The sequence below is a fragment of the Biomphalaria glabrata genome, chromosome 16 (assembly GCF_947242115.1).
Source record: "Biomphalaria glabrata chromosome 16, xgBioGlab47.1, whole genome shotgun sequence".
NCBI classification, from domain to species: Eukaryota; Metazoa; Mollusca; class Gastropoda; family Planorbidae; genus Biomphalaria; species Biomphalaria glabrata.
Window position 1 is genome coordinate 18,916,777 of NC_074726.1, and position 12,577 is coordinate 18,929,353.

General features: G+C 36.6%; 1 protein-coding gene across 1 annotated transcript; it reads right to left on the reverse strand.

Annotated features, from left to right (window-relative positions):
* Nucleotides 1-1,950: 1,950 nt before the first annotated feature.
* Nucleotides 1,951-4,329, reverse strand: LOC129923448 (immunoglobulin G-binding protein A-like). Its single transcript, XM_056014357.1, has 2 exons — nt 4,325-4,329; nt 1,951-3,256 (listed from the first exon to the last, which is right to left on the reverse strand). The coding sequence occupies exons 1-2, from the start codon at nt 4,327-4,329 to the stop codon at nt 1,951-1,953; spliced, it is 1,311 nt and encodes a 436-aa protein (XP_055870332.1).
* Between the last annotated feature and the right edge of the window lie 8,248 nt (nt 4,330-12,577).

Below are 12,577 nucleotides of genomic sequence, written 5' to 3' on the forward strand. Positions count from 1 at the left end.
TGTTCTGTCAAATCTTTCATGGATGTGTGGCTTAGTGGATACATCGTTTGTCCCTAATCCAGATTAGGGCAGAGTTATGTTTCATGGTTACAAATAAATAAAGGTCATATTTAATACTACCAATAAATACAAAATATATTAAATATACGAGTCTGTGCATGCTAAAAGTAGGTTGCTAAATAGATGTTAAGTGCTTATGGGAGGGCATTGATAAGTTCAAATGTGCTCGTAGCTAGGGATTGTACAAGGTATGTGACTACATAGGATGTGCACATATGATATGCATCACACTTACCACACATCTGCGCATATTCGTACCACAGATACCGCTACCAGCACACATGCACACCTACCCCCCCAAATGCACGCACACCGCCACCTAACCCTAACCCTACCGCAACATGCACACATACCTCCACATGCACACCTACTGCAACCAGCACACATGCACACCTACGCACACATACCTCCACATGCACATATGCTCACCTACTGCAACTAGCACACATGCACACCTACCTCCACATGCACACATGCTCACCTACCCCTACATGCAGGGCACACAGCCACCAGCACTAACGCACACATAACCCCACATGCACTCATGATCATCTAGCATACATGCACACGTACCGCCACAAGCACACAAACCCCCCACCAAATGCACGCCTACCTCCACCAGCACACATGCACGCCTACCGCACACATGCACGCACAACGCCACAAGTATACATGCACACCTACCCCCACATGCACGCCTACCGCCACCAGTACACATGCACAGATGCACGCCTACCGCACACATGCACACCTACTCCCACACCCCCACATACACGCACACCGCCACCAGTATACATGCACACCTACCCCCACATGCACAGATGCACGCACAACGCCACAAGTATACATGCACACCTACCCCCACATGCACGCCTACCGCCACCAGTACAAATGCTCACCTACTCCCACATGCACAGATGCACGGCTACCGCACACATGCACACCTACTCCCACATGCACACATGCACGCCTACCGCCACCAGTACACATGCACAGATGCACGCCTACCGCACACATGCACACATACTCCCACACCGCCACCAGTATACATGCACACCTACCCCCACCCCTGCACACATGCACGCCTACCGCCACATGCACGCACTCCGCCACCAGAACCATTAGGTGTGCACACCTAACATATGCACCGATTGGGCTCTCGTTGTGGACATTTGGGCCGCACTTGTTCTTTTTTTTTTTTAGTTAGTACATGCTGCTCTAAATACTATACGTAACCACATCGTTTTTGCACATCAAAGGTCTCTGATTCTGCTGGCTTCTATTCTCTTAAAATTACATATCTGGTTTATTTATTGTTTTTTTTTTCGTTTTTTTTTCTATATTTTATGAAGTTTATTTATTTATTTATTTTATATCGTGAAAACCATGAAATTCCCCTATGTTCAAATTGGGATTCGTACCCGTGACCCTTTGATAGAGATTTCATTGCGAGACACATGATTTACCCCTAAGCCACACATCCATGAGAGAACTGACAGAAGGTAAACATAAGAAGAGATGGAATTTTGAATCTCATTGATAATGAACTGAATACCACAAGAAAGTTTAGGCTGAATAAGTCCTCTTTATAGGTCGCAGTTCTCTTATCTTCTCTAATCATAAGTACCTCACTAGCAGAGTGGCTAAGCCTTGGACCCAAGGAGGCGTGAGACAGGCAAAGTGCAAAATTCTTTAGAATGCCCAGAACGTCCGGGCAAGTGAGAATGCCTAGTTGTTGTATACAATGCCCAGGCAAAGTGTTAAGCGATGATTTAGAGTATTTTATTATTAATATTAATTTCTCGGAATAATATTTCTATTTCTATTCTAATCTAATCTCAGTAATTTAATCTTGTTCTTTGAAGTGTGGAATACATTTAATTATTTGTTTCAGACCTCCTTGATGAGTTTGTTATTGTCCTCCTTGGTGAGTTTGTTCTTGTCCTCCTTGGTGAGTTTGTTCTTGTCCTCCTTGGTGAGTTTGTTATTGTCCTCCTTGGTGAGTTTGTTCTTGTCCTCCCTGGTGAGTTTGTTCTTGTCCTCCTTGGTGAGTTTGTTCTTGTCCTCCTTGGTGAGTTTGTTATTGTCCTCCTTGGTGAGTTTGTTATTGTCCTCCTTGGTGAGTTTGTTCTTGTCCTCCTTGGTGAGTTTGTTCTTGTCCTCCTTGGTGAGTTTGTTCTTGTCCTCCTTGGTGAGTTTGTTCTTGTCCTCCTTGGTGAGTTTGTTATTGTCCTCCTTGGTGAGTTTGTTATTGTCCTCCTTGGTGAGTTTGTTCTTGTCCTCCTTGGTGAGTTTGTTATTGTCCTCCCTGGTGAGTTTGTTCTTGTCCTCCTTGGTGAGTTTGTTCTTGTCCTCCTTGGTGAGTTTGTTATTGTCCTCCTTGGTGAGTTTGTTATTGTCCTCCTTGGTGAGTTTGTTATTGTCCTCCCTGGTGAGTTTGTTATTGTCCTCCTTGGTGAGTTTGTTATTGTCCTCCCTGGTGAGTTTGTTATTGTCCTCCTTGGTGAGTTTGTTATTGTCCTCCCTGGTGAGTTTGTTATTGTTCTCCTTGGTGAGTTTGTTCTTGTCCTCCTTGGTGAGTTTGTTCTTGTCCTCCTTGGTGAGTTTGTTATTGTCCTCCTTGGTGAGTTTGTTATTGTCCTCCTTGGTGAGTTTGTTATTGTCCTCCCTGGTGAGTTTGTTATTGTCCTCCTTGGTGAGTTTGTTATTGTCCTCCCTGGTGAGTTTGTTATTGTCCTCCTTGGTGAGTTTGTTATTGTCCTCCCTGGTGAGTTTGTTATTGTTCTCCTTGGTGAGTTTGTTCTTGTCCTCCTTGGTGAGTTTGTTCTTGTCCTCCTTGGTGAGTTTGTTATTGTCCTCCTTGGTGAGTTTGTTATTGTCCTCCTTGGTGAGTTTGTTATTGTCCTCCCTGGTGAGTTTGTTATTGTCCTCCTTGGTGAGTTTGTTATTGTCCTCCTTGGTGAGTTTGTTATTGTCCTCCTTGGTGAGTTTGTTCTTGTCCTCCTTGGTGAGTTTGTTCTTGTCCTCCTTGGTGAGTTTGTTATTGTCCTCCTTGGTGAGTTTGTTATTGTCCTCCTTGGTGAGTTTGTTATTGTCCTCCTTGGTGAGTTTGTTATTGTCCTCCCTGGTGAGTTTGTTATTGTCCTCCCTGGTGAGTTTGTTATTGTCCTCCTTGGTGAGTTTGTTATTGTCCTCCCTGGTGAGTTTGTTCTTGTCCTCCTTGGTGAGTTTGTTCTTGTCCTCCCATGGGTTTGAACGTGTCTAATAAACCTCAGTGGGTCTCACGGCGTATTTCTTTATAACAACAAAGATTTATAGGAACAAAGGAAAAGATGGTGTGCAAATAAAAACGCGTAGAAATAGAAAGTGTAGAATTTTCTTTGCTTTATCGGGCAGATTATTAAAGATATCTTTTCATTGTTATTGATTACAATATTATATTTATTTTGTATTTGTATTTAAGAAGAAATTAACAAAACTATTTCAAAACTAAGAGCAACATTAATGAGTTGAATAAATTACTTGATCCTCTTTTGCTGTTGCGTGTAGACAGTTGGACCCGCTTAATGTTTCGACATCTTTATCATTTTTCTCTATTAAAATACGATTTGTAAATTATGAAATCCAGTTGTTTATTTGTGTTTTTTTTCACTCATGTCTGACGCAGAACTAGTCATTCTATAGAATAGGAAATGGAGAATCATTGCGTACTTTACTACATTACATTACATAACATCCTATACAATGTCTCTATTTCGCACTTATAATATTTAGCTTGCATAAAATAGTCGTAGGTGCAACTGAAATTTTTTTAAACCTATGAGATCTGTGGTTCTCAAACTGTGGTTTGTGGACCTTAACGGGGTCCGCAGAAAGATGAAAATTGTATTCAATTAAAATACATTCTTCGCTAAAAGCCACTTTATCCGATCGGATAATCGAACTAATAATAACTCGCTTCTCACTACTTGTCAAAACAACAATGATTGTAAACAGCTCTGTGGTAGAATTGTATTTCGCCCCATAAATATCAAATTGACTAAGACTTATTTTACAAATCAATCGTAGACGTTCTTTTAATGTATCTGTTTTATCATAAATATCAAATTGACTAAGACTTATATTACAAATCAATCGTAGACGTTCTTTTAATGTATCTGTTTTATCATAAATATCAAATTGACTAAGACTTATTTTACAAATCAATCGTAGACGTTCTTTTAATGTATCTGTTTATCAAGCCATTCGGAGAAGAAGGCCAAACCTCATTTTAAAGTTCTGCCTATCTTTAGACTCTACGACACATCGACATCAACATGGTTACGTTGACTTATACTGAGGTAATTCGCGCTTGTTAAATTGTTTTTCGCATGTTCATCTAACACAGCGGTTCTCAACCTTTTAAGCTCGGCGACCCCTTTTACAAACCCCCCACTCTGCCGCGACCCCCCCCCCCGCTCACACACATACAGCAATAGAAGAATATACTTTTTTCGATGATCTTTGGCGACCCCTGGCAAATCGTCAATCGACCCCCAAGGGGATCGCGACCCACAGTTTGAGAACCCCTGATCTAACAGAATATGGATAAATGTTTGAAGCGTGAGAAGAGCAAGAAGGTGGTGGAACTAATGGCAAAGAATTGAGACAAGATGTTGCAAGAGAGGCCGTACTATGTAAGACAAAATTATGTAAATATGTTCCTGAATATTTACTACTCCAATTTATACTAAACAAATGCAACAGCGATAAGCCACAGTGTGTCAGATGTTTGAATGTGTCATTTGTTTGAATGTGTCATGTGTTTGTGTTATGGAACAAAAGCTAGAAACCTTCTAAACTAAAACGTCATCTTGTAACAAATCATAATGAACTGAAAGAAAAACTAGCTGATTTCCTCAAACGTCGAGAAGTAGTGCATGCAAATCAAATCAAATTATTAGCAATGTGACAAAAGAAAATGCAAATGCTATTAAGGCTCCACATAGACCTAGTATGGCAATGCGAACAGCGCAGAGCAAAAAGTAGCGGCTTTAGAAATATATGATTTGGAGGTCCTCTAAAATCGCATGGCTTGTAATTGTAAAGGTGTCCCCGAACTGAAAAAGCTTGAGAACCTCTGTAATAGATGGGCTAATTATACCATGCGTTGAGTGTGCAGATTGATTTTAAATATCTTGTTAGTTTGTTGTTGTTATAACAGTAATAATTAGTTTTACAAGCTCGAGCATTTAGTCTAGGTCACAGACCTATATATATATATGGATTTCGCCTACACTAATAATATAAGTAGGTTTGTTGTCTAGGCCTAAAAGTTTCGGGCGCCATATTGACATTTTCTCCCCAGTATTATGCCATCTTGTAGAATCTCGTTTTTTTTTCTTTTTGTTTTGTTCTTTAATTCTATTTTGCAATTGCCATAGTATTGTAAACTAGGAACATTTAAAAAAAAAACACACGTTTTAAATTAATGTAAAAACTTTCTTGTAATCAGTCACCAGTTCAATTTCGAAGTCCATCTCTTTATATGTTATTGTTTTGTCATTTCTCGCATAGATGTGTGGCTTAGGGGTTTAGACGTTTGTCTCGCAATCAAACCTCAATCTAGGGGTCACGGGTACGAATCTCAGCAGTAATGTTTCATGATTTCCACAATATAAATCTCTAGGGTTAGTACGAGATCAGATTTAATCAGTTATATGATATGATAGACGAATATGGGCAAATGTTAGTTTAGAATTAGATCATGATAAGGTTAGATTACATGGGTCACAAATATGTCAGTAACATATGATGGGAAATGTAGATAAATGTTGGGTAATTGGTATGTACATGTAATATTAGGGTAGGTGGTGCGCATGATAGTGTATGCAGGTGGTGCACATGATACAGGATATGTAAAAACTGATGATATGTAAATGGTGCATGTAGGGTAGAGCAAATGCGGGTGGTGTGTTGCATGTTTGGTGCACCTGCATAGTGTATGGCAGGGTAGGTGCATGCACATGCATGATATGGTGCATATGGCATATAGTGTATGGTACATGATACATGATATCTATACATGATATGGCAGGGTAGGTGCATAGATAAAGTGCATGCAAGTGGTGCATATGGTGATACATGATATGTAAATGGCGTGTATGGCAGGGTAGGTGCATACATATAGTGTATGCAAGTGATGCATGATATGTAAATGGTGCATGTGCATATGGCAGTGTAGGTGCATACATATAGTGTATGCAAGTGATGCATGATATGTAAATGGTGCATGTGCATATGGCAGGGTAGGTGCATACATATAGTGTATGCAAGTGATGCATGATATGTAAATGGTGCATGTGCATATGGCAGGGTAGGTGCATTTTTGTGTTTGTAAAAGAGATGATATAAGATTTTCTTTTTGTTTTTCGTTAGATCTAGTATTTAGGCCTATTAATTATGTTTAGTTTATGTTTATTTGTAATTATGTTTTATGTTTGCCTTTGGCAGGTCTTTAATGCATAATAAACAGTTGGAATCGTCCTACGAGTTCCTTTCATCATTTAAAATTTAGTTGTCTTCTGTGCCAAACCCACCACATATGTATAGGTAGTTGGTATTATATTCTAATGAAAAAAAAATTAAGTATATATCAATTTATAAACATTGTATAAAATATTGAAAATTAACTTACCAACCAACCAGAATTCAGAGCTAGAAGTATTAATTATATTTTCTTCATTATTGTACACTACAAATAAACTGGAAAAAAAAAGATTAAAATCATTATATATTTTTTATTTAAATACATAAATATGTGAAATATGTTTTATTTGTATTGTTATAAATTTCTGATCTTCCTTCACTAATGAAGATCATTAGCCCATGATATAAAACTTCTGCAGATTCGAGTGTTAGGTTTATTAGCATTTAATACACCGCCAGCAGAGGAGGAAGGTATGAATTAAATATATGAGTCAAAATATGAAGTCAAAGAGTCAAACAAAAAGTTAAAAATACATGACCTAAAACTGGCTATAGAGTAAAGCTAGTGTATAATAAATATTATTAAAAATATGCATAGTATTTTATAGAATGAATAAAGAATTTGTAAAGAAAACAAGAAGGAGAGATGATAACTCAATTTGATGAGGGGTAGGCAAGAGAGAGAATATAAGAGCAATTAATATTTATAAGTTAATTCTTCTAAAAAAGAAAATTAAATTAAAAAAAAAGAAGTACTATTCTTATTAGATCTGCCACGAGATAGTATATATAGGCCTATACTTTTTTTTTTGTTCGCACTGACGCGCGAGGATTTAAATGTTTATTAGATATTACTGATATAAATAAAGCAGAGTTCCTTTACTTTAAATGTGTCAGTTTATATATGAAATCTTCAAACTGATTGGGAATTATTGATTGATTAGTTCTAATTCATCTAGACTGGATATATAATTTCTGTACTTAAAATAAGAGCAACATTGTAGCTAGCTTTGACGCCGACTCATTTTTTTTTTGGCTGCTTTTTGGTAAATATTTCCATCGATAATCTAATCTCCAGGCGTAGTTGAACAATCTTTTTATTCGCGGCTCAAACCAAGAATGGCGGCATATTTGTTTCATACGGAATGTTTATATGTTGTTCTTTTTTTAAAACAGCCACACTTTCTTTACAAATCAAATATATTGGCTTATTATCATACTCAACAAAAAAATGTTAAGATCCGTTCTCCTAGTCTGGTAGATTCTCATTTCATTAACACACTAATGTTAAAGGTCATGGTACCATTCAATTAAAGAAAAATTGAGGGCCCTAACTTAGGTAAAGATACATAAGTCAACCTTTTTTTTAATTGATGGGGCTGTCTACACTTTGTGCCGACATTTCGGCGGGCCGGATGGAACGATGTCGCGGGCCGGATATGGCCCGCGGGCCGTATTTTGGGCATCACTGGTCTATGGGATAGACGCTCCGCACTCATTGAGTTAAGAAAAAATTACACAAATTAAATTGGTAACCAATCGGACGATTACAATCTGACCAATTTAGATGACTTAGAAAGTCTAATGTAGAATATTTTAGAATAGTGATCTAATAATTAACAATAAAGTGTGAATAAGCATATATAACAAATAAAATTTTAACCAGTGATGCATGCCAATTTCATGGGTCCTAGTGTCTGTATCTTATATTCATGATTTTGAGCAGCACTGAAAGGGAATCGAGTTGATAATTATTAAATCCAAAATTTTAATGCTACCTACTATGTATCACTCTTTTTCTTTTGAAGGTATTACTTTTAATATAGGGATTCATCCTTAATTAAAAATAAAAGGGAGCTGTTCGTTGTATTTCGCATCTGTAAGCATATAATAAGCTTTGCATAATTTGTTTTTGCACTGCTGTTTTACATTTTTAATACGTGATTGAGATAGCTATAACATCAACTAAAAATGCTAAATCAAATTATTTTTCATCAATTAAAAGTGCTCTTTCCTTGGGTATCTCATATATCTTCTCAAGAAAATCATGTCAGATATTTTCCAGTTTCCAAATTCTTTTTTCTTTTAGATTCTATATAAATCTATTTGAAATTTATGTTTTCAGATGTCTGCTAAGATCGCAATAAAGAAAAGTCCTTTTCCACATTTCATTACACTGATGCTTTCTATCACTTTCTGCTTTTCTTTTGTTCACGTTCTTGCTAACAATAACAAAGCCTATTAGTATTAAAACCATGTGGGTCAATTTGTGCTTCATAGTTGATAATGAGTTAAAATTCTTGTATTCTTTTTTTTTTCGTGTATTTTCTCTGGAGTTTAAGGTTAGGGTTGTAATAGTGCAATGTTGGCGCATGCCTCATATCGGTCGACCACACCTGGTATTGGCCTACTTTCATTTTACGTTGACTAAACTAAAATCGTATAGTATTATATTATAATATAGATCTATCTATTGATATAAATACTGATAGTAAATAGATCTATTAGATATCTAGTACTAGCTAGCAGTAGGTAGATCTAGAATATATCTATATAGATCTAGATCTGTTAAATCTAGGTTGGGGTTATTACTATCTGAAGAGGATGATAGATCTAGTAAAGACTCAAGTCTTGATTTCTAGTTATAATATTTCAAAAGAGTAACTCTAAGATTAGAAACATTATGTCAGCATTTCAATAAATTCTCATTGTAACTCGTTTTCTGCCTATGATATTTGTCCGTTGTAGTATTCTTAAGCATTCTGCGGTGTCACCACTCAAAATGTTCTCTTTACTATATATAAGGTCTACAAGCTCAAACCTTGCTTTCAGTCTTAATGAAGTGATTAGTGTAAGACTTGAATGACTTTGTTTAAGTCTTATAATTGATGCAATTGGTTATAAAAAAAAAATCCGCAAAAGTAAAATGGTTTAAAATATTGTGATGTCGGATTTTCACTTTCTTTTCTAGATTACGAGATCTAAACGGGACAGACGGACAGACATTTTACACAAAACTAATAGCGTCTTTTCCCCTTTCGGTGGCCGCTAAAAATCAGTAGAGTAATAGTTTTCTACTACCCACTCATAAAAAATGATCAACTACCAATCAAATAATATTTCTACTAAGACTAAGACTAAGACTGCTTTATTGATCCTTACGGAAATTTGTTGTGATTACAAGGACTTGTTTCTCATATAAAGACAACACAACAGAAAAATACACATAAATACAACAGACAACATAAAGAGTTCATTCAGCGACTACACACAGGTATCTTGGTGCATTTCATGTTCCCTGATCAGCAGTGGCGGTGATAGAGTCTGACCGAGTGAGGTACGAACGAGTTTTTGTACCGCTCCGTTCTTGTTTTGATTGACAGCAGTCGCCCACTTCGCGATGACCTGGCGTAGTTCTGATGGAGCGGGTGGCCGTTGTCTTCCAAGATTTTTTCGATTTTTCGTAGGCACGTTTGTTCAAAAAGTTCCTTTAAATGTGGTAATGTTGTGAGTGTAATTTTTGATGCTTTTTTAATGATGTTTTCTAGACGTTGCAACAGTTTAGATGAGGCGTTGCCTTGCCAACAACTTATTCCGTATGTTAGCAGATTTTGTACAGTCGCGCCGTAAAATGTCTCAAGGATCTTCTTGTTTAATTTAAACCTGTTGAGTTTGTATAGAAAAAAGAGTTGCTGGGCTGTTTTCTTTGTCAGAGTTCTAAGGTGGTCTTCCCATGAAAGCTTGTTGTTGATGATAACGCCTAGATGGTAAATATGCCTTTACTTGTTCTATAGATGTAATGTTTCGTCTCCTGAAATAAGACCGACTATGGCAGTATCATCAGCGAATTTAATGAGTTTAACTGAGTCATAGATGCTTCTTATGTCATTAGTGTAAAGAGTGTATAGTACAGGAGAAAGTACACAACCTTGTGGAGCACCCGTACATAGTACTCGAGTTGACGATTTGGTGTTGTTGACTTTAACATACTGGGGCCGTTGGGTTAAAAAGTTTAGAACCCATGCTTGTAAGTAAGGGCTTACATTTAAGTTACTCAGTTTGTTTATCATTAGATGTGGCTGTATGGTATTGAAAGCCGAGGAGAAATCTACGAAGACTCGTGCATATGTTTTGGGTATATCGAGATGCTTATAAAAATGGCATCCTCAGTTCCTCTAGCTACTGTGTATGCAAATTGGTGAGGGTCTAGGCTGTTATTGACTTTTGCTACAAGTTGTTTAAGCATATATTTTTCAAAACATTTCATAAAAATAGGTGTTAGTGCTACTGGGCGGAAATCATTTAAGCAATCTATTTTTGGTTTCTTAGGCACTGGTTGGATTTCTGAAGTTTTCCAGATGTGTGGAATTACGCACGTTTGCAATGACTGGTTAAAGATATGACAGAAGATAGAAGAGATTTGCTCGGCACATAGCTTGATAAGCTTGCCACTAATTTTGTCTGGTCCAGAAGCTTTTGTTACGTCTACTCTTTTAAATAACAAGGTCACTTCATCCTCAGTTACAAGATTGACGTAGGGCTCTTGTTTTCCTTTGGACAGAGTGTTGAAAAGCTCTTTGTGTAGATCAACAAAATCTTCTTTGTCAAAACGAGAATATAAATAATTTACTTCGTTGGCGAATTTCTCATCATCAGCCACTAAAATTTGTTCTCGTTTTGAGGCGCAGCCTGTTATTTTCTTTAATCCCTCCCAGGATTTTTTCTTTGTATGTTTTTTTCCTTTCAATTATTGCTTTTCTCAGTTTATTTTTAGCATTAATAAACTCTTTGTTGCTAGCCTTATACTTTGTTTTCTTTTCAGTAATAAGGTGTTTGATTTTTTTGGTCATTCAGGGCTTATTGTTTCCATAGAATTGTATTGTTTTTGTTGGAATTGTTAACTCCTCGCAGAATGATAGATATGAGTTAACAGTTTCTGTTTGTTCGTTTATGTCTGGACAGTTTTCAATAAAGATTTCCCAGTTAGTTTTCTCAATGCATCCTCGTAGTTTTTCTACAGCCTCTTCAGACCACATCTTGACCGTTTTTATAACTCTCTTTGTAGTTTTAAGATTAGGTTTGTAATTTGGTATAAGATGGACTAATACATGGTCAGATTCTCCAAGTGGGAACAAACTTTTACATTTGTAAGCCTGCTTAATGTTTACGTAGCATTTGCCTACTAATAGTAGGCCTATACGAAACTTATAAAATCATAGCGCTGCGTGTAATATGTTCTGTTGTCACAAATTAATAATACATTACTGTAGACGTTACTAATTAATAATTATAATAACGAGACTGTCTTTATCAATGTAGACATATATAACTAACTTTTTATTTCCGTCCGATTCTTTCGCATAAAACATAAACAACAAACAATGACGTAATATCTTCTAATATTAGCACATCTTTCTTTTTGAAACTATTATCACATAATAGGCCTATATATATGGGATGCTTGAAACCGGCCAATTAAATTATAATAAAAATGGGAAAGAAATGATCTAACAAAAGACAAGCAAAAAAAAAAGATGTTTGAAGATAAACAATAATTTTAATGAAAAAAAGTTTATTCACAGTCAACACATAGGCCTACTTTGCTACTTAGAAAGTCATAAAAACGTAGTATTAGTGTGAGAAGGTCAGGGTGGCACTACTGATTGAGGCTTTTTTGTGTTCTGCTGCTCAATATTTATTCATTTATAACAGTAGGCAGGTGGTAGCTCTACTGGGTGGCCCCAATCTGTGCACCTCGATCTGCGACCAATGGGCTAGAGTCGCCTAAGCAACCAGACAGCACAATTAAACTAAACTAAACTAATCTAGCTAACTAAAAGAACAAACTAAACTAAATTTATAATACAAAACTTATATACAGTTTATTTACAACCAACTTACAAAGCAATAAAAATATAGGTGAATACGAAAATGACAATAAACTTTACAGAAACTAAATATACACACTACTAAACGATTGATCAAACCTACCGAACTGAACCTAACAAATAAAGCAGCTATTTGGCAGGACTACAGCCGTAAGCTACTA